This window comes from Phaeoacremonium minimum (genome assembly GCF_000392275.1).
Source record: "Phaeoacremonium minimum UCRPA7 unplaced genomic scaffold PA7_03_scaffold_288, whole genome shotgun sequence".
Taxonomy (NCBI): domain Eukaryota; kingdom Fungi; phylum Ascomycota; class Sordariomycetes; order Togniniales; family Togniniaceae; genus Phaeoacremonium; species Phaeoacremonium minimum.
Genome location: NW_006921193.1, coordinates 19,771 through 41,956, shown reverse-complemented (window position 1 = coordinate 41,956; position 22,186 = coordinate 19,771). Strand labels below are relative to the sequence as shown.

Here is a 22,186-nt window from a genome sequence, read left to right as displayed (position 1 = left end):
CTCGTCTCAGAAGATAAAAAGGTAGAGAAAGTTTCCTCTCATGTCTAAATTTTGAGGATCTGCTGATTTGCTGACGAGCCCTGCCCCCAAGTTTCTACCCCTTTGAACTGCTAGAGCCAAGTCAGCTTATGGCGCTTTCGTATTAACGGTGCCAAGCCCCCGTATCCTGGTATTTATCTCGGCAGCTCGCCGACAGTACACTTGCCTTGCCAAATGTAGATCTCATTGCGAAATGATAATTTTCACGAGAAAATATGTCGCATCTCGCTGCGAATATTGATAGTGAGGCAAGCTGAGCGAAGGGAGATACGGTATCAACCTGACTTCACTGCTATTGGCTGTCGCTGACTACTAAACTTGCCCCTGACAGAAAGGCCAAGCCACCAGCATGGACCACCCCCATCACTACCAGGCCGTTGAGGTGCCCTCAACGCTAGGCCCATTCCTTCTCTGGGAGGACCAAATTACCGCGATTCCGTTTCCTGGGGTCCCATCAAATTAAGGTGTGGCTTTGCCCAATCGCAGCGGCATTTGGTTTTGGAGATTTGGATCTGCGCTGGGGCACCAGATTCATGGGAGCGCTAACGGGCTGAGCCACAAGGGCATGAACTCTAATCCCCTTTAAAAGCTCAACGGTGTTGCTCTCCGCGATGCGACGATCAGCTTCCAGGGCCTTTCCCCCCTAGATCTACGTCAGTCAGGAATAGCTGGGTTGATAAAACTTCTTATATCTCATATTTGACGTGGTCAAGTTTGACAATTGGCTGCTTAGCTTCAGTTGCATCTTCATTGTCACTCTTTTAATATATTCCATTCTTACACTCCTTTAGGACTTCTACTTTACAGCATGAAACCGTTCATCGTGGCCGCGATGGCTTCCGTGGCTGTCGCTGCATCTCCACGTTATGTCATGTATTTTGATCAGTGAGGACAGCCTTAATCCGCATCAAAGTATGTGACACCAGTATGCTAAGATATCTCCCATGCCAGATATCACACATCCGGGCTTCCGAACAGAACAGTCACAGCTGGCATCAACTATGTCATAACCGCATTCGCCAACTCCTCCCTTTTTACAACGGAGCCCGATGGCGAGTACGAGCCATTCATGCCCCTGGACGAAGTCCGAGCTATGTTCGACGAGGGCACCAAGGTCTGCATGGCCATCGGCGGATGGGGAGACACAGACGGCTTCAGCAAAGGCGCAAAGAATTGCACGACACAGACGCTGTATGCCAAGAGTATCGCTGCAACTCTCGATAGACTGGGTTATGATTGCGTCGGTGGGTAACCTGATCAGATGAGAGAAGGGAGGACAGTCTGGCTAACGACCGTAGACATTGATTGGGAATATCCGGGTGGTAACGGAGCGGACTACATCCAGCATCCAAATTCGGAAAAGGTCTCGGAGATTCACACCTATGCAGAGCTTCTTGGCCACATCAAAGCCGCAATTGGTGACAAGGAGCTTTCAATCGCCGTACCTGGTCTCGAAAAGGACATGATGGCATTTACCCCCGAGCAAGTCCCGAAGATCAACGCCGTGGTGGACTTTGTCAATGTTATGACATACGACTTCATGTCACGCCGTGACAACGTCACAAACCACCACACCTCTGTCAATCAGTCGCTCCACACCATCGAGACCTATGCTGCCCGGGGCATGGCTCCCGGCAAGATGAACCTTGGTTTCGCCTTCTATGCCAAGTGGTTCACAACGGCTGAGGGTGCCGTCTGCACTGAGCCTGTTGGGTGCCCAACCGCACTTTTGGAGGCTGCGGATGGTTCGGATACCGGCAAATCCGGCGCTCTGACATTTGAGGCTATCAACTTTGCCCCTGCACCGACCAACCTGACTGATTCCCCAGACATGAGCTGTGGCGCTGGCACATTCTACAGGTGCCCTGACAGTCTTTGCTGCAGTCAGTATGGCAGCTGGTAAGTTTTCTCTCGCACAAGTACAAAAGAATCGAAAAGTGACATGCTCATGCTATCTTCACAGTGGTAGCACCACACCGTATTGTGGAACCGGGTGTCAGTCCGACTACGGAGTTTGCGAAGGACCTTCAACTAGTCTGATGTTCCAAACGGCACTCAAGAACCAGAAGCTTGATGCTGACGCAGGCGGAGAGTGGTACTGGGACAGCTCAGAAAGTATTTTCTGGACTTGGGATACACCCGAGCTGATTGCCCGAAAGTTCGACGAAATCGTGATTCCATGGGGTCTGGGGGGAGTGATGGCATGGAGCTTGGCAGAGGACAGCCTCGACTGGAGTCATGTCAATGCTCTGCATGATGGCGTAGACTCCATGACTATGCATATCATGTAGACTTTCATAACGCCGTAACGTCCTCGATCCATTACATTTGCAAAATCTTCAGGACGTCGGCCTACACCAATAGTGGCCTCAGTGCCAATCAACGGAATGCTTACATGTGGTTGATAGCCAATGTGATGATGCTGAGAGTGGGCGAATTCTGGTACACGATCCATACGACGCACAACTGTTTACTAGGCAGTTACATTTACATTTGACGGCAGCTTGTAGTTGCTTGCTGTATTCATGGTTCTCCAAGCACCAGCATTTACCGTTTCATACTTCCGAACCTCCCCTTGCTCTTTTATCAATGGCGTAATCATTGCCTCCGGATCAGGGTGAATGAAAAATGGAATGGAATATCTCGCAGGCAAAATATCGCCTGAAGATTTGGGCGACACGACGCGATGAAGAGTGCTTCGGCATCGATCGTTCGTAAGTCTTTGCATGAGATCCGCAATGTTGATGAGTACCGTGCCAGGTATAGGTAAAGCTGCTTTAAACTCGCCGGTGTGAAATGGATCAACTTCTAGTCCTCCAACCGAGTCCTGGAAGAGTAGTGTACAGAGGCCGAAGTCAGTGTGTGGGATAATGCGCGCATGGCCTTGTTGCTCAACTATTTGGCGTTCAATGGATGGATAATGAATGAGCCGAAGTTGTGGGTCGGCATGTGTCGTAATATCATCGAAGAAATTGTCACCCAAATCCAAAGCCATTGCGAGACACTTCAAAACATTTAGTCCGAGAGTCAGACATTGAGAATAGAACTCATCCATAGTCGACTTGAAGTTTGAAATGTCGTTTTCACCAGGGCAGGATGCATTGGCGAAACGGCGATGTTCATAACACTCCTTGTGATCGATACCGCCATTGGCTTCCGCGCCGTCAGCCGTGTATCCTTGGTTCACTTCAGGGTCTGTCAACTTCCAACGCAGCTTGGTGGATAGGGGGAGCTCGAAGAATCTTTTTGCCTGGGAAAGCACGAAGGTTTTAGTCTCACATATATGAAATGTCTACAGCAATTCTAAACAAATGGCAGGAGTTTGAAGGACTAACTAGTGCGAAAATCTCATCGACTCGGCTCTGAGGAATACCAAAGTCTTTGAGATAGACCCAGCCAACAGTTGAGAAGGCCTTATACAGCTCCTTAGAAACATCGTGCTTGTCGGCTTCATTACCGAGAATAAACTTCTCGAAGGACACAACTGCTATGTCGGCAACTTCGGCCATCTTGCTGCGGGGTGTTAGAGCTTAGACTTTCAATGCCTGAAAGATTCAATTAATCCTTCAAAAGTACTATGTTAAATGAATATCAAAAGTTGACCAGCAAAACAAAGGTTGCCAGGTGACCAGACTCAAAGAAAACGACTGAAGAGAGGTTCTTGGATCCAACTGGTTATTTGAAAATATACGCCACCCCGACGAGGACCATTGCCAAGAGTCGAGTATCGGGACAGTTCGCCGGTCCCCGCTCTTATCTTCTCTGTGCCCTTCCGTGGTTTCAAGGTTTGCTAGCAATCTTGCTTATCATGCCAATGTCTTCCCCACCTTTGAAGAGACCTCTCCACCTTTCACGGCGGATTGCCGCGGCGAGACAGTCTCACCTAGAAGAATATCATCATCAAGCTTGGCAGCCCCATCTTTCACTGCCTCCAGATCAGGGACGTCCGAGTGTTTGACCCCATCAAAGATACGGTCGACTTCCTCCAGAGTAAGGCCTCGAGTCTCCACCCAGTAGAACACCACAAACGCAGCCATTAGGATGTTCACGCTAGCATTGATGATGTAGACCTTCCAACCGATTGCATCAAGCCCGAAAGGCACCACGAATGTTACAAACAATCCACAAAGCTTCGTGGTGAATGTGTAAATACCCATACCTGCGGCGCGGATATCAAATGACAATATTTCTGGTGGATATAACACTGTGAGTGGCGTTATACCCCAGGCATACGCGGCGTTGTAGAGAAATATCATGGCGATGGTTCCATACACACCAGACTTATTGTTAGACTCGCCGTACAGAGCCGTAAGACCTCCGAGCAAATAAAGCGTTACAATTTGGCCAGCGAGACTAAGCACGCAGAGAGGTTTCCGACCGATTTTGTCAGCAAATAGTGATGCTGCAACAGCAACGACAAAAGTCCAGGAAACCAGAATGATGTTGATTTGCAATTGTGTTGTTGGATCACTGACTCCTGACTGTTGTGTGAGCCACTGCATACTTAATGTCTTTATGGATTTACATACCTGCATTAGACAACATGTCTCCGAAATAAAACTGGATAATGTTCGTTCCCGGCAGCATGACTATAATTGAGAACGTCGACGTAATGAGAAGACGAAGTCTGTTGGATGGTTGTGCGAGGGCTTGAAACACAGACAATTCCCGGGCCTTTTCCCAACTCAAGGTGTCGCTAATTTCTCTATACTGGAGCAGTACTACTGGGTCATCAGACTGACCGGCAGCATTCGCAATTGCCAATACTTCAAGTGCTTCCTCATGTCTGTCGCGGCTGATGAGCCAACGAGGTGATTCTGGAATGAAGAGCAATATGACCATGCAACAGACACTCGGTACAGCCTGAAGAAGACTAGGAATGCGCCATGCCCATGTAGTAGACATGCTCTCGGTCTGTTTGAGTGTTACCCTTTTGATCTTGAAGAAGGGAAATAATGCCACTCACGCCGTAACAGACACCAGAAGCGACCAGAGTGCCCACTCCCCAGCAAGCATAGTATAGACCTAAAGCAAAGCCTCTGTACTCCACGGGAGCGGTCTCAGCCACGAGGGTCGGGGTAGCAACTTGTGCAAGACCCAGTCCGAGTCCAACGATAAACCGGCCAGCAATGAACATGCCAATGTTTTGCGCGGCTCCTTGAATGATGCCGCCGATCATTGTGATAACTGCCGAGTAGAAAATGCACTCCTTACGGCCACGCCAATCGACGGCTAAGCCGGCAAACAGAGCACAGGTAGCGCCTCCCATATAAGAAATAGCGGTGTTCAGCGACTTTGTGGCTGTTGTCAAAGTGAAGTAATCACTGTACGATGGCATTACGTTCAGACTACCCATGAGAGAACTGTCGTAGCCGACCAGCTGACAATCATCTCAATTTAGAAACAGATTTGTTGGCATGGTATGAAGCAGCTCACCACTGAGTCTATGACAGATGTCATGATAATGCAGGCCAGAAGCACCTTCTGCTTCCGAGGAATCAAGGCCGAGATACGTTTTTCTGACATGGTGGCGTTCTCTAACAACAATGCATGCGCTCAGAAATCCCTAAGGGAGGGATGAACTTGTCGATTTTGAAATGTTAACGGGTAATTGAGGCATTCAAGCACAAAAACCGAGTCTCCCCACTTCCCCTCCCCATTCTCTAGACCCTTGCTTGAGATTTATCACCAGCAAATCATCCCCTGCTAAATTGATCAACCAAGATAAGAACATGAATGCTGCTTTACCATAGAGATCCTAGACCAATCTTGATTAAGCACCTCTCAAAGAACAAACCACGCCATTTCCAATCAGACGTCCATGATGTGGAATGGGAGCGAGGTCAGGCTGGTAGATCAACAGCTACTAGTCAGCTGTCACATAAACAGACACTATATGTTTTACACACAGTATCTATATCAACACGACTTGTGCAAAGGCTAAGCCTCCACCAAAGCGAGTGATCCACGGGTCTCGAAGGAAAACTTTAAAATGCGAAAAGTGCAACGTATTTCTTTCTCCGAGACAGCATTGTAGAGATGGGCCTTACGCAAGTATTATATTGGTACCATCACAGATTTACTCTGCCACATACACAATGGCTCACGACGTCCCCGCAGGTATACGCGAGGCGCGTGCAAAACAAAGCAGAGCAAACAAATTGATCAACAATATTTTACAATTATTCAAGCGCAAACCAACTTCTACCAACGACGACGACGATCCGCTCCATGACTTAATTTCTAGAATCTCTCCCAGCAGAGAGACCTAAAGACATAGGCAAAGACGACTGGGCCATCGTTTACGAATATAATGCTCGCAGTGCCCTATATAGGCTGCCGGACGAAACCCGAGGAGCCAGCTGCGGCCCGCCATATCCTAAGCCAAATCAAAACGGGAGAGCTGACTGTCAGCACATGCCCTCACCAGTCGCTCGGAAACATCGGGATGTTGCGAGCTTTTGACCCCAACTTCTGTGCTTGTTTGAGACAGGACATTCCTGTCATGCCTTCTTCCTCTGAATGTTTAGATCGAGAGAGAACCTGCTGCTTGTGCCTTCCGCAAAGTCATGGTGGCTATATGGCAGTCATGTGGCTCGCAACTCAAAACTTCATCAAGAAATTTCCGCTTCCCTTTCCCATGGTTGCTCGACATCGAACGAGATATCGAGACTGTATTGCCACCTATGAATGGAAGAGAGCAGGAAATATAATTCAATTGGAGCGATATAGCTCTGCTTGGGTGAGAAAACCTTGCGACCGTGACTGGATTGCGTTACTGGATGGCATATCGCATAAGCTTAGAGAACCTGACAGCTGTAATCTCTTGTGGTGCGATGACTCCCGCTGTGCTGTGTCACGGCAATTGTGTAGTAGAGCAATGTTGGGGAGAGTTTGTCTTAATAAAAGAGATCAATGAAGATCCATATACCAAGATGCAACGTTAGGTGACATGTGCCTACAAAACTTGTGTCTTACACTTTACTGTCTTGTCTATGATAACAACTTGACATAAATCACATCACTCCAAAGAGTCTTAAACAAGCTACAGCTTCATCTTAATCTCTAGGAGATGAAGGCTTAATGAGTATTCCTCTAAGCCTATGCGAGTCCTGCCTTGGCGAAATGGTTGTAGAAACAAGATGTTGGTGTGGCCAAGACTTTGATGTGACGTCACCCGCATCTAAGCCTCGCAAGTGCCTAGAGAGTCATCAACAAAGCAAAATTGGCTATTAAACCTCATACGCATCCTGCTTGCACATTTACCTGGTAGATGTGATATTCAGACAAGCGCCGGGCTGCTGGACGGCTTTGCATGGAATGTTATGACCTGCTTCTAGTCTCATCTTGCGTTTCCCATCATGATCATGCAAATGCATCCACTGGCGACTAGCACAACTAAGTGGACAACTTCGCTGTGCATTTTGTCCCTGTCAATAGCAATATTTTCTGCAGTTGTCGCTTCACAGCCTGACTTTTCCTCAAAGCGTGGATTGGCATTTAGCAGCGATGCGCATGAGTCTGACAATAGTCTTCTGCTCTCAGAAAACTCGTCTTTGGCGTGGTACTATACCTGGTCGGCGAATCCCTCATCTCTCATCGGCGATTCTCTTGTATTCGTGCCCCTCATCCACGGGCTTGATGACGCCTCCAGTTCAGATGTTATGCAAACAATCAACAGTCTTCCGGTATCTTCAACGCATCTGTTGGCATTCAATGAGCCGGATGGGACTACTTCGTCCGGCGGGAGTGCCATCTCTCCGGACGATGCTGCGCGCGCATACATCTCTGAGATCGTGCCACTGCGATCCTCTGTGAAGTCACGTTCACGTACTTGGAACATCAGTCACCCTGTTGTAACGGGTTCCGCACAAGGGTTGGAATGGCTGCGGGGCTTCAACGAGTCGTGCTATGATATCGACAAGGACAACGGTTGCCCCACAGACTTCGTCGCGGTGCACTGGTACGGATTTGCAGCGGACCTCGAATCCTGGCTCAAAACCCTGCACGACTTCTATGGGACGAGCGTGAGCAGGTATTGGATCACAGAGATGGCGCTACCGCAGGGTGATGAGGACGATACCTTGACCATGATGAACCAGAGCCTCACATTCTTAGATGCTCAAGACGATGTTGAAGCCTACGCTTGGTTCGGTGCATTTAGGAGGGATGAAGCAAATGCATGGACCGGAGACAATGTGGCTCTATTCAACGACCACGGGGCCTTGACAGAGCTTGGGGCACTATACCTGGGAGGCTCGCAAAAGGGGTTCAAGGAGGGGATGAAGGGGGCTGGCGCCCATGCTACGGTATCGTCGTTTGTGATACTCGCGTCGCTAGTAGTGATCATTACATGGGTCATATAGTGCCTCGTTGGTATTTCCCCCCTTTCTAGATTGCAGGGGCACGATGAAATGAATCAAACAGATGTAGGGGGCATCATACATTATTGAAGATCTTTCCTCAGAGCTGGACTCACAAATTAATATCGCAATGGTTTTCCAAGAGTTCATTTGCACACAATATTTAGCTTACTGTCAATTGAGAGTCAAAATCTTGTGTGCAACTTCTGGCCTTATCAAGCAACATGGTGACACGAGCCCTGGTATAAGGAGGACTCTTCATTTCTATGCTACCGATTTTCAAAGGCTTATTGGTAGGTGGGTAATAAGAAGGGTGTATCATGATCTCCTGATCGACCTGCAAGCCTGCAACCTGCATGAATGACTCACCGTCCCCTCCGTAAAATCGTACGATCTTGCCGTCTCCTTCGGCGTTTTGCCCGGAATCCGGACTTTGGCATCTTGGCTGTGGGACCCCCGCAAGGATCCAGCCGCCGCCGAGTGCCTAGAAGTTGGTGTGTCGATCGCCGCGCCGCGAAGAATTCGGGCTTAAGGCCCGCCAAAGTTTCGGAGATTCCAGTGCAGTCCGATAACGTTTGTGTACGGACGTCAGCTCCGCCGCGGCTTGCCACAGAGCAGCATAGGCTCTACGCCAAGCGTCTTGACGGTAAAAGGAACAGCTATAAATTCAATGAAGGGTCGCCGTCTTGCAGACCGGCTCAACGAGCCGGGTTTCTGACAACGAGATTGAGGCGTATATCGAAACCTCCTGGTATTCAGCTTCTATACATACCTAACAACAAGCCATCAAGATGTCACCCTTCGGGTTTTCTACTACTTCTGAAGAAGTCTGCGCGACATTTGCAAACAGGATCAAGGGCCGAACGTTTCTGGTAACCGGCACTAGCACCAAAGGCCTTGGTGCATCCTGCGCAACACAACTTGCCCGACAGTCTCCAGAGCAAATCATCCTCGTGTCCCGGACCAAAGCAAAGGTGGAACCCGTGATTGAAGAAATCAAGGCAATCAATGCAAGCATCAGAGTGACGTTCGTGGAATACGAACTGACCGACTTTGACTCGGTGCGAAAAGCTGCAGAGCAGATCTTGTCCGACAAAGGTATCAGCAAGATCGATGCCGTGATCAACAACGCAGGCGTCATGAATGTCAAGGAATACACTACCGACAAGCAAGGCAACGAGTTGACTTTCTCCGCCAATCACTTGGGCCACTTCCTCCTCACTAATCTGATCATGCCGAAGATTCTGGCAGCAGGGAAAGGCTCAAGGATTGTCAATGTCACATCACGAGGCCATCGCATCAGCTCAGTACGCTTCAGCGACCCGGCGTTCTCAAATGGTAAAGACTACGATGGCTGGTCCGCCTACGGCCAGTCCAAGACTGCAAATATTCTTTTCAGCTTCGAGCTCGCAAGACGACTGGGCGAACGTGGCATATTTGCCTACTCCGTCCACCCAGGTGGAATTTGGGACACCGGGCTGACCACTCACCTGGAGAACAAAGACTTCGAAGAAATTGATGCCATTGCATTGAAGAACACCGGAGTTCCCTGGCCGGGTGTGGACAAGCCGAAGACTATGTCTCAAGGGTCATCGTCTCTCCTAGCTGCGGCACTAGATCCTGCTTTCGAGAGCCAAAATGGACACTTCGTTGAAGACTGTCAGTTGAGTGAGCCATTAGGATACGCAACAGATGAAGGAAATGCAAAGGATCTATGGGTGCTGAGCGAAGAGTTGGTGGGGCAGAAGTTTGATGTCTAACCGAGAATCGTTTTTCCGAGCCAGTTGTGATCTCATCTTAACTTAAGACCACGGGCTATTGGACAGGCACAAAGAGACCACCACATTGTCCAAGCAAAGGAACTCTATAAGCGCTTTGTCAGTGTGATCGTCGCTATATTGTGCTTGTCAAGACAATGGAAACGCGAGAAGCGAGCCAAAAACCCCAATATGAGGAGTCTGTGATTGGTCCCCTTGGGTCACCTCATGAGCGAAATAAGGACTACTCGCGGTATGAAACCAACATGAGCGCGCTAGCAAATTTTATCCCTGAAAGAGGCGACAGTCCAAGACCTCACGTTGACAATAGAAAAGTTGCAACAATTGTGAATATATCGAGTTCAAGGGGAAATACTACATCGATCACTTGGAAACCTCTTCACATTATCTACCGAGCCCTGTCCTACAGCCTCTTCTCGTCAATGTGAATCGCCTCAGCCTGTGTCTGGGACACATGTGCAACCTTTTCATTAAAAGCCTCCTCGTTCTCTTCCTCAGCAATAGCACTTTGGTATAAGCCACGCTTGATGTCACGTTGCCACAACACGTAACCCGTCAGGAACAATGCCACCCATATAACTGTTAGGCATATGCTGGCAGTAAAGCCCCTTGTCCACTGAGGACCCTCGGTGATTGGAAATGCGACAACGTTATACCAAGTGAAGAATGCCCATCCGACAGTCATCTGAGGTTGAAGCAAATAGGATTAGTCTTAAAGTTTCATCCATTTGATCAGCGAGGCAGGATCAATCAAAAGCCATCAACTTACCATGGCACCCGTTGTGAAACTCTTTGCTTCGTTGTCGTCCTTCATGATCAGATGAACGAAAGGGAAGAGCATAGGCGTCACACAAGATGTGAAGCCCATCAAGAACCAGACGGCGAACTTCATTGCGTCTGGGATGTACCAGATTCTGAGGCAGATATTACTGAAGAGCAGTACAAATCCAACAAAACTGACCGGCATCCAGATCGGATAAACCCTGTAAGGTTGATCATTAGCGCTCTCTGTCCAGTATGATGGAGTCATGGGCAATATAATCACATGACAAATTGTGGAATCGTGATTCCAACCACAATGGCCATAAGCTGAGTTCCAGTAGGCAGGATATTGATGAGCTCGACTGAATAGTTACCGGTTGCCTTGACCCAGATTCCCATCTGTCCACCGACCCAGGTGGTCAACTGAAATCTGCTCAGCCATTATTGCATTAGTGATAAGTCACACAAAACTGAGAACATCGCCGGCAATTGTCACTTACGCGACATAGGTAGTGACGGCGAAATAGAAATGCCAGTGAAGAAACACGCGTTTGAGCATTCGCTTTCCAATCTTGGCACTCTTACGGACGCCGTCTGTCTGCATACGTGCCTGGGCGAGCTTTTGCTCTGACTCCTTAAGCCACCAGATGCGCGGGCTCGTCGGCAGGCCTGGGAATAGGAAGAAGCCGGCAATAGCGATCGGGAGACTGATGATACCATCCACGATGAACACCCACCGCCTGCAGAGAACAAATGATGTTAGTCGCACGCCATGACAACTGATTTGCGGGGAGCGAAACGTACCAGCCTGCCATACCAAGCTTCCCATCAAGTCCAGCGTAAGCAGCGGCCTGCATGTAGCCACCGAAAGCGGCGCCAATATTGCTCGATACATACCAAACACCAGCACGCTTGAAAACCTCTTCAGATCTATACCAAGATGCAAGGACATAGAGAGACCCGGTTGCAGCGGGGGTCTCGAAAAGTCCCATTAGGAAGCGCATGCCCCAAATCATATGAGCGCTGCGATTGCGAGATTGGATGAAGGTGATGATAGACCAGAGCGTCTCACAGATTGGAAGATACCAGCGAGACAACTTGGGGCGCGAAATAATCATCATAGAGGGAATCTCCAGAATTAGGTAGCCAATATTATAGAAGGTGCTAAACAGGTTATACTCTATTCCCTTGATGTTCAGGTCCTCCTTCATGCCGGAGTTATAGGCATTGGTGATATTGGACTGGTCGAGCCACTTGATGAAGACTAAAGATATACAAGATTGTTAGAGTTACATCATGGATTCGCGTCTGGTCGATTTTAGTTTGTTCACAACTTACAGAGTAAGCAACTGCATCCATTGTCAGCATGGTGTATCTTCTCAGGCAGCAATCTCTTATAAAGAAAAGAAAAAGGACGGGACTCACATAAGAGGAAGAATAATGCGATCCTGTTTCTTCAGCAGAGCTCTTTCCTCCTCAGTATAGTAGCTCGGGTACCAGTCGAAGATGTACAACCAGGCATACTTGAGGCTCCTCTGAGGCTTGGCTGCTGCGCTGGTGACAACAGCGCCCCGCGTTGCGGTACTGCCGGCGAGAGCCTCGTCATCGACGAGCTCCACAGGGACCGCATGCGAGGCAAGCTCCTCGTCGGTCTTGTGCCGAGTATTTTCCATGCTTGTTCTGCGCCGTGTGCTCTCTCACCGAGAGGATAAGACGGAGAGCAGAAAAGATATAGGCACCTAGCTTACAACGAAGAGCATGGGCTTTGGATTATCAGAGGTGATCAGTTCAGAAGGAGAGCGGCATACTTATACATACCCATCACCCTCCTCTGATGTGACTTCTTTTCACTTGCCCTTCTGCTGCATTCGAGGCAGTGGATAATTACTCCGCGTTCACTCCACATGGGGTAAAGTGGAGTGTGGGAGTCGTGTGCGCCAAGCGCTACCCCAACGCACTTCGGACCATTGGCTTCGGGGTCTGGAGTAAGTCGGTCCAGCATTACACTGTTAAGTTAGTACCCGTGTCGATGTTGAGCCTTCCGAAAATGGAAGCCCAGACCCACCGTTTTTGGAACCCCAAAACACCCCCCCGTCAAGTACATTTTTGGCGGGACATATGTACTTCTCGAATCCACTGTACACCACACAGTACATTCAGCGTGCACGTCACAGTGGGCGGCGCAGCTCCAAGCAATGCTGATGGGGAGCCTGGGATCCGGGACTCGGGACTCAGGTGGCCAGCGGCCAGAGAACAGGACGCAGTAACGCAAGAGGGGAAAACATATTTAGACCGGTCCCTCTGCTTTATTTCTTACGTTCAGACTGGTCAGTCCTATCAGCCAATTGAGGCTTTGGACCTTGATCAGCTCGAACGAATCCGTTGCCAGCTTACAGAGTTGGACGTGCCCGAAGCCCCACCAGCACTTACATCTGAGGAACTGCAGTGGATCTGGGACCGGGGAAACACACGGCGCCCTCTTCCGCCAAACCGTGCTGATAATACCAAGGCAAACATTGTTGACGGTACACAAAGATGGAAGGCATTCTCCGAAGCGTTACCAGGAAATCCGGACTGGAAAGCCCTCGTCAAGACGCTGAGTTGGGAGAACAAGGGTCTTGCCAAAGCATTTGCCCAGTTTTTGATACGAAGGGAGAACTCCAGAATCGGTGCATTGGGTACAATCCGCCAGTACTTGCGACAGCTGTCACAGATTTACCGGAAGTATACGGGCGAGACTCTCGAATGGCGGCTTCGAGACCACTTCGTGGCCGTCGCAAAAACCGAATATGTACGCCTATTTGGGCTGCGCCGAGAGCCGAAACACAAGAACGTCCTAGACCCATCTGGCTTCACATATCTTGCGTACTTTCTCTAGGTTCGAGATTGGAAAATAAAATTCAAAATTGGTTTCGACCGGATCGACTTTTCAATGATTGAGGATATCCTTATGTGGATAGGCTGTCGGCGGCACGAATTGGTGTTTGCCCAGCCGCGCAATAAGAAGAAAAAGATCAAGGAACACGACGAAGAATCCGATGCCTACACAGATGTTGAAACGTCGGATCCTTACGTCCAACCCCGTCCAAAGGAATGCTGGGTGTGCGGCTGTTTGGATGAGAGGACAGACGCACAGTATAAGGTTCTTTGCTGGGAGGACATCGATCTGTGGATCCTGAATGACCCGATGCGCAACGGCGGCCGAGACTACCTCGCGATGCAGGTACTCCTACGTTTCCACAAAGGCGAAAACAATGAGATAGTGCCCACCTGGTTCCCTTTTGTTGAAGAGAAACTCCCGGTGCTTTGCCCAATCTCGAAGCTCCTCGCCAAGGCGAGAGCCGAGCGAGTTATTGACCTGGACGGTTACGACACATGCACCGAGCCATTTTTCAACACCAAACTAAGTGTGCCCGCTGTATACATACTATGGAAGAAAGAATTTTGGCACAAGCCGGTATTCCGGAAGACCGTAGAGTCTGTCGAAGGTCTGATAAAGTCGGATGAGCCTTTAACAGCAAAAGCTTTCGATGACTACTTGGAAAGCCATGGAAAAGCAGCAGGCCTCCCCGATCGAGTCCCAACCTATGTTTTCCGGCGAGGAAACCTGGAAATCCTTGATAGTAAGTCGACCCTCTCCAGCTTTGTCTTGACAGTTTTTAACATTCAACAGAGAACTACCGACAATCGATTCGGGATCAGGGAGCGCGCCACCGGCCCAACAGCACTGTGTATCAGAGGCATTACGCCAACAACATGAGGAATGCCATGGCTCAGGATGCCGGCTTAGGCCGTGGCACCGAGTCTCCTTACCTAGACATCCTTAACTACCTTGGCATCATATTCGACGAAAATGCGCCGATGGGCGTGTCTGACGAACAAATGCGGATCATCGGTCCCGACAGCACGATTCGCCGGCTGGAAAGAGAATGGGAAGCTCTGGAAGACGCTCTGAAAGAGAAGTATGGAGACTCCACAAAGGCCACCGGTGACGACGGGAGGATGCGCAAGCAGAAAGCGAATGAACTGAGAGCAGCGAGGCAGCGGTGGCGCCGAAAGGTAGGGACTTTCCTTCGAAAGGATCACTTCAGGAAGAGAAACAGAATAGAGCTCGATAGGCAGTTGTGTGGCATCTATGAACCCTAGAAGCTACTGGAGAAGGTTATCTTTAGCCTGCCAGAACGGAGACATGTCGCGGAGATCCTCAGCGACCTAGATGAAGACCTCCCGGAAATCGAGATCGTGCAAAGAAAGATAGATGCGATCAACGCCTGGGTCGATTATGCCTGGAAGATTGAACCGAAGGAGCTCGCCACCTCGCAGAAGCCAGGAGTACGAAGGATGCCGTTGACGGAAATTCCAACACAAGTCGAGGCACCCCAAGCCATGCTCCAGCTCACAACGCGTGGCCGAACCGTCCCACCGAAGCCACGGTACGTATCGATGATACAAACTCCAGTCGACACCACGCTGCCGATGCCTTCGGACACAGTGATGGTTCAAGACCCACCGCCGCCTTACAGCGAAGTTGACATGGCCCGGGTCTCCGGCGCGGCCGTACCAGGTGCAATGGGGACAGCTGAGCACTTAGTTGCACAATGGCCAACGCCTAAATCCCATAAGTGTTTCTTCTGTGGAAGGTGCTTCACCCGGAAAGGGAATATGTGGAACTATGAAGAGCGACATCTCCAGCGACGCCCCGCCGAAGTCGTCCCCTGTCCCGATCCGGACTGCAAGCGCGCCGGGATAGTGCTGAAAAATGAGTTGCAATTCAAAAATCACGCCAAGTCTAATCACGGCCACGATATGAGGCCAGTGGTCACAACAAATACGTCCAGTGTCCGTCTAGAGGATTATTCAGGACATGTCAGTCTCGGCTCCTTGGCCCTCCCCTATGATAGACCGGAGGACCTAGAGCTTTTCGACCCCCTTTTCGCCCCGGGCGAGTCCCGCATCCCATCGCAAGGCTACTCAGTCCTGGAACTCGGAAAAGACCCTTCGATCTCGCCTATTTGTACGCCAGTCGATATATGCATGGAGGATGCTTCTCTCGATACAATGACAAGCTCTCTTAGTATGTTCGACGAGGACCCAATCGTTTCGGAGCTCCTTCCCCTTGGTGATACCTTGCCCCAACTTACAGAACCGGACACTGGTTGGTTACTCCAATCCTCCGATATTCTTATTGATCCTCTTCTCGGCTCCGGCGGTTCGGTATCACCAGAGCCTACAGAATTCTCAGAATGGGAAGATATAGCGATCCTGTCACAATCGCCTTTAGGACAGGATATACTCCTTGGCCCAGCATCTCCAGAATCCCCAGCACAGGTTATTGATTCTATAATGCAGGGCATTGACCAAGCAATCCATAAGGAGTCACTAGACGACTGGCAGGTCGTTAGCAACAACTCTAGAGAGGCAAGTCTTGCAGGAAACACCACTGTTTTTGACACAGCAATGTCCGGACTGGACGAAGCACCACAAGGACCAGCTTATGTCGTGAACGGTGAGGAGTTCTGGAACGTTGAGCGTATCCTGGATCGCCGCACGAGGCGGAAGGGTGGGAGAGGCCGTCCAACCATAGAATATCTAGTCTGTTGGGAGAATCACGGCGAAGAGCATGAAAGGTGGGATGATACATGGGAACCAAGGACTTCACTAATCCTAGACGTGCCAAAAAAGGTCAGAGAGTTCGACAAGGCTTATTTTTCTCGCAAGACGAAAAAAGCCTAAGGAGTTGGCTTTCAGGACATTCTTTATACTTAGCCTACAATAACATCTAATACAAACCCCTCTTCCGTGTGTCATCTACGTGCTCTAAAACCCTGCTTTTGGAAGAACCGGGAAGTTGGGCTTAGCTGGCTTGGCCTAAGGCAAAAGGTTCGATTCGCGGTGCCGACGGCCGGGTTATTCGGCCCGGCAACATTCGGTCTCCGGCGTACTCTACATGCCGGCATCCCGGAATTCGGAGTCATGTGCTCCTTAGTTTCCGGATCCCCCATCCGCCGGGGTTTTGGTGCCACGCAAGGAGTATAAGAAGCCCCCTTGGAGCCTGGCGCAAAAGAGACGAATGCCGAGGAACCAGTCTACCGCACCAGTACTGCAAGTATATAACATATAACACAGTTTAGTGGAATATTGAATTCACCTACCAGTATGCTTCCTTAATGCCTATGGCCGACATAGCTCTGGAATCTACCAAGAAAGTATGCTAAGACTTGATACATAGGGCTCTATATCGCACTCTAAGAAGATGAAGACATGGCTCCTTGTCAGCGGATTTGTTCCTTTATCTCTAGCCTACAGCTGGGTTGAACGTACGATGCGCATCGCCTCTAATGGCACAATGGTCGGAGCACCTGGCTACGAGCGCGCCCACATGGTATAAGGGACAATCGCAGAAGACGAAATTGTCTGGCTCCTGCCGCCCAAGGACGTGCTGATGGCAAAGTGATACACCTTGACGATAAGATCGCAAATCCGCGGCAACGCACGCTTTCCTATCCCGACCAGTTCGGCCCAGTAAAGGCGGCGCCGGGCGACTTCGTAGCTCTGCAGTACTAGGAGAATGGTCATGTCACAAAGCCCAGTGCTGTACCCTTCAAGCCGTTAAATAGCGGGACAGTGTATGTGTACGACACTCTGTATAACGACTTTACAGATACTAATCTTGTGGACGTTCACTTCTCATAGACTTAGGATGGTATAGGCGGCAATCAGAAGGGCAGCCTGATTGCTAGCCGCAACTTCGACGATGGATAGTGCTATCAGATTAACAATGACCCAATCTTCCTCCAGCGTCAGAAAGAATTTCCAAAGACAGCGGAAGACCCCATAGGTCGCGATCTATGGTGCCAGACAGATGTGCAAATCCCATGTGATACGCCTATCGACACGATGTATAAGATTATATGGGTGTGGGACTGGCCAACTATGAGTGCTTCCGGCGTTCCAGTGCCACCTGCCAGCTTCCATGCCAACGACACGCACACTACAGAGCCATATGTTGCGAGCCCGCAGCTGTATACATCCATCCTCGGTATTCACTCCACTTTCCCTACATAGGAAACTGACTAAACCTTCGGTAGATGTCCAGATCGTTAGCTCCGAGTCCGAGGGCGCAAGCTGCACGGGTGGCTTTCCCGGCTACACCGCGCAGACCAATATGAATCTCGCCGCAAATAGGGCGCAGTTAGAGAACTTGTTCCAGGTGACCTTTTTGTAAGGAGGCTCAAGACTCTCTTTCCGACCTCCGGTGCTTCACTGGGGGGAAGGCAGCTTGCGGAGCCGTCCCCTCTAATCGTACCCCGACACAGAATGTAACCAATACCTAGGAATAATATTTCTTACTGGATTTAAAGAAGTTCGCTAGTTTTCATAAATAAGAATTAGCTACGGGCTAGCCTCATTCTCCTCTGCGGCATCGTCATACTCGGTGTCATGTTCCCCAGGGTCTTCCTCCACTAGCTCCTCCTTACTGCTTGCTCTTCCTTTACTGCCTAATCGTGGATCAGAAGGGTGAGTGCCATTTGTCGGATATGTTACAGATATCGTAAGCGCCCTTGAGTATTGTGTCAGAGCGAGTTTGTAAAGTGCGACGACGCCTTTGGCTATCAGTGCGTATAAAGCTCATTTTCGGGGATAGTGAACAATGGGAAGAATATGAGGTACGACCAGCGGTTGATGTTCTAACCAGCTAAATGATGGTTTACGGGCTTGGTGGTTTTATATGTGTATTTCAGCTGACTAACTATTCATAGTGGTTCTCTAAATAGGAGCCGAAATGTGCCACACACGCACCTAAGGCCCATTACAGACCCGACTTATTTCGCCGCAGGGGTGCATTGAGGCATAGCTGCCACGCAGGACTGGGGCACCTGACGGTTATCACTCCTTCTCCCTGAAGCAATGGCATCTTTTCCCCGTCTAGGCTCTGTTTCCCATCTCTTTGGCCAAGAGCTGGGTCTTGATTCTCGCCCTCCTGCCGGATTTCGATCTTTCCAGGACCTCTGGGGGTCTGTTTAGAACCAGACCTTTCGCCGCAATAGACCCAACGAGCATGGATCCCAGCCCGGGGTCTGGATGTGACGCTGCTGCCCTGCATATTTGCAGGCATGGGTGTCGTCGTAGGCGCCGGACCCCACGAGGAGGCGCTATCCACGCGCCAGCCTCGTCCCTTTCTCCTTTCCCCCCCTGCAAGCGCCCGCGCTACTAGGACGGCTGTGAGGCAGCCTCGAGCCCCCCCTGGGAGGTTTCGATACGGGCGCGTCCCCCATGCGGCCGTTCTCGCGCATGATCGAGGCGCAATACTCTATTGGGAGCAGACTCAAGATGACGCGCCGTGGGTGACTAATTTCGAGTCTGTGGAAAGTGCGATATTCGCCGGCTGGTGCGAGCGCGGGGGAGCGGCATAGGCATCATGTATGCGAGCCCCGCGCTCTAGGCTTGCTTTTCCGCGCCCTCGGTGTTGTCGTCGACGTACTCCCAGGCGTCGTCGTCGTCCTCCTCCTCCTGGTCGTCGGGCTCGCCTGTGACGCTCCGCCAGACGCGGCCCCACATGCCCTTCTTCTGCAGCAGGGCCAGGACCAAGACGACGGGCACGTACCAGATGCTGACCCAGAAAAGGCCCCTGGCGCTGCCGCCGGCGCCGCCCTGGCGCCAGAAACGGACCGACTCGCGGGCCATCCAGGCGTTTACGGGCAGCGAGGTGACGGCAAAGGACCACTCGGTGACGCCAGCGGCGCACAGGCCGACGCAGACGGGGAGGAAGCCGAGCAGGCCGTAGCGCAGGGCAACGCGGGCGTTACGGGCCGGGTTAGTCCAGGCGAGCATGCGCAGGCCCGCGGCGCGGTACTCGTCGCGCACGCCCCACGACAGCGCCATAAAGTGGGGGAACTGCCAGGCGAAGAGGAGGGCGGCGAAGAGCCAGCCGCCCACGCTCGAGCCGTCGGGCGCCAGCAGGAGCTCGCGCCACGAACCGTCGCCGACGGCCGACTCGCCCGCCGCGGCGGCCCAGCCCATGAGCGGCGGGATGCCGCCGACGACGGCGCCGACCCACGTGTTCGCGGCGGAGAGGCGCTTCATGGGCGTGTAGACGCCCGCGTAGAGGACGATGTTTGCCGCGCCCAGGAACGCCACCGTCGGGTTGACGCCCAGGTGCAGGGCGGCGACGCCGGCGAGGGCGCAGCCGGCGGCGAAGAGGAGCGCGGCGCGCGTCGACACGAGGCCGCGGACCAGGGGGCGCGCGCGCGTGCGGCTCATGAGGGCGTCGGTGCGCGGCTCGTAGAGCATGTTGAGGGCGTTTGCGGCGGCGGAACAGAGCGTCGTGCCAGTGGTCAGGAAGAGCAGCGTGAGCGGCGAGAGGGAGGGCAGGGTCGCCTCGGCGGCGCCTGGTGAGAGGAAGGCCGGGACCGGGTATATGGCGTAGGGGGCCATGGCCGAGAGGACGACGACGAAGGTTAGACGCGGTTTGGATAGCGAGAGCAGCGCCGAGAGCTTGCGCCGCATCGAGTCGGCCGGCTGCTTGGCCGCGGCCTCGGCGAGGATCGAGGACGCATCGGGAGGTAGTTGGGCACCGTCAGGTGAGGAGGGTGTTGGCTTGCCGGAGGCTAAGGCGGCGGAAAGAGCAGAGGCCTCGGCGTTCTGCTTGGCGGCCTGTCTCCGGCGATGTGGTAATGGTTCGGCGGTAGCGGTAGCAGCGGCGGTCGCGGGGGAGGACGCGTCCGAGGTAGCTTGTGATGAGGAGGTTGAGCCGAGCTTGGTTGAGGTTGCTGCTGGAGGCGACGTCACCGCAGCCGCGCCCATGTTCCGCGCCCTTGTCCGGAACTGGATGCCGCCAAACCTCTCCAGCAGCGTGTTTGACAGAAAGTATGCGCCCTTGACACGGGGCGATTGGGCGGGCGCGCTGCCCGTGCCGGCCGCAGCTCTCGGGCGTGCGGTGGTCGAGAGAGGGGCCAGAAATCTTTGCCCTGCGGCTGGCAGGCGGCGCCGGCAGCACCTCCAGCACACATTGTCGACGGCGCCGACGCCCGGCAGTAGGGATCTCGGGCCCGGCATGTCTCTGTGCGGTCTTTTCAGCTCATCAGGGCAGCATCAGAGGACAAGGTCGAGCGCATAGGGGTTGCGCTTTGGCGTCAATTGGGTGAGGTGCTTGCTCGTCGTCGCGGCCGACTCGTGAGTGCAGCAGAACTCGGCCTAGCTCCGACGAAGTTCTGACGATCCACAGGCGCGCCACTGGCTGGGGTTCGTGGCGCCAGATCAGGGGTGGACGGTGTTGACCGGCGAACGTAATTGCTGTCTGTTGTGACTGTTGCCCGAGGCAATCTGTCCTGTGCCGCACTGACCATCCATTTCCTGCCGTCACGTGCACATCCGGTTTGAAAGATGGCATAAGTAAAGCTGCTGTGGGGGCGCCCACTAGGCGCACATCCATGTCCGCTTACGTAAACCCAAAATCAGCAAAATGCATCTAACGCGGTGCTGCACCGCACCACCAACGTGGGCCTCTGAGGACCAAGTCCGCGACAACACCAAAGGCTCTAAACATTAATCTATTTGTACAATATCCGAGTAACGCTTTGGGCATGCCCGAGAGGTTCTTGTATGGCCGATTCCACCGCATGCTGTATATTGACTTGGCCGTTTAGCCCGCGTCGCCTGCTTCGTTGCGACGACCTCAAATGCACTAGGCTCACGCTTTGTACTTGATGCTGGAAGTATGCGTGTGCTTTGTGTGTGTGGCTCGATATGCTGGGGCTCTAGAAGGTGAAATGGAGCCCTGTTATGTATCAGGTGCTAGTGTGAATGAAAGTCTTTAAGAAGAAGAGGCGTACCTTGGCGTGAAGTTAGTACGTGTATATATGGGAGCCTATGGACGTGTGTAAAGGTACCCGTACAAGTAGGCGGCGGAGGGGGGTCCTTCCACTGTAATTGCTGCTGCTTTTCGACCTTCCGTAGCGCTTTGTGGGAGACCCAGCCTTGTACGGCCCTATATATTGCTTTATCGAGCTTAAGGGGTGTATGGATCTGCTGCTTTGCTTGGTTAGACTGTAATTTGGAGAGCTGGTTGTTTAACGTAAGCCGAATTGCCTTCTATGCTTTAAAGAGGTCGAACGTCGACCTCTGGAGGTACGACTTTAAGAGTGTGTGAATCCCTTTAATGCGGGAGGTAGCTATATTCCCAAAATGAGCCTCTAGGTTGATCCATGCGGCAACAAGCTTCTCTTTGAACGGCAAGAGCCACGT

General features: G+C 51.7%; 4 protein-coding genes across 4 annotated transcripts; 2 read left to right on the top strand and 2 right to left on the bottom strand.

The window, feature by feature from the left end:
- Positions 1 to 905: 905 nt before the first annotated feature.
- Positions 906 to 2,079, top strand: UCRPA7_3501 (putative chitinase 18-11 protein; the record flags this gene model as incomplete). Its single annotated transcript, XM_007916065.1, has 4 exons — positions 906 to 951; positions 1,023 to 1,283; positions 1,338 to 1,922; positions 2,003 to 2,079. 4 exons carry the CDS (start codon positions 906 to 908, stop codon positions 2,077 to 2,079), a joined length of 969 nt encoding a protein of 322 aa, XP_007914256.1.
- A 7,114-nt stretch (positions 2,080 to 9,193) lies between these two features.
- On the top strand, positions 9,194 to 10,162 carry UCRPA7_3500 (putative short-chain dehydrogenase protein; the record flags this gene model as incomplete). The annotated part of the gene is made up of 1 exon (XM_007916105.1): positions 9,194 to 10,162. One exon carries the CDS (start codon positions 9,194 to 9,196, stop codon positions 10,160 to 10,162), a length of 969 nt encoding a protein of 322 aa, XP_007914296.1.
- A 421-nt stretch (positions 10,163 to 10,583) lies between these two features.
- Positions 10,584 to 12,615, bottom strand: UCRPA7_3499 (putative vitamin h transporter protein; the record flags this gene model as incomplete). The annotated part of the gene is made up of 7 exons (XM_007916135.1): positions 10,584 to 10,865; positions 10,950 to 11,163; positions 11,226 to 11,372; positions 11,443 to 11,682; positions 11,747 to 12,206; positions 12,281 to 12,291; positions 12,368 to 12,615. The coding sequence occupies 7 exons, from the start codon at positions 12,613 to 12,615 to the stop codon at positions 10,584 to 10,586; spliced, it is 1,602 nt and encodes a 533-aa protein (XP_007914326.1).
- A 6,766-nt stretch (positions 12,616 to 19,381) lies between these two features.
- UCRPA7_3498 (putative protoheme ix farnesyltransferase protein) lies at positions 19,382 to 20,998 on the bottom strand (the record flags this gene model as incomplete). The annotated part of the gene is made up of 1 exon (XM_007916153.1): positions 19,382 to 20,998. The coding sequence occupies one exon, from the start codon at positions 20,996 to 20,998 to the stop codon at positions 19,382 to 19,384; it is 1,617 nt and encodes a 538-aa protein (XP_007914344.1).
- Between the last annotated feature and the right edge of the window lie 1,188 nt (positions 20,999 to 22,186).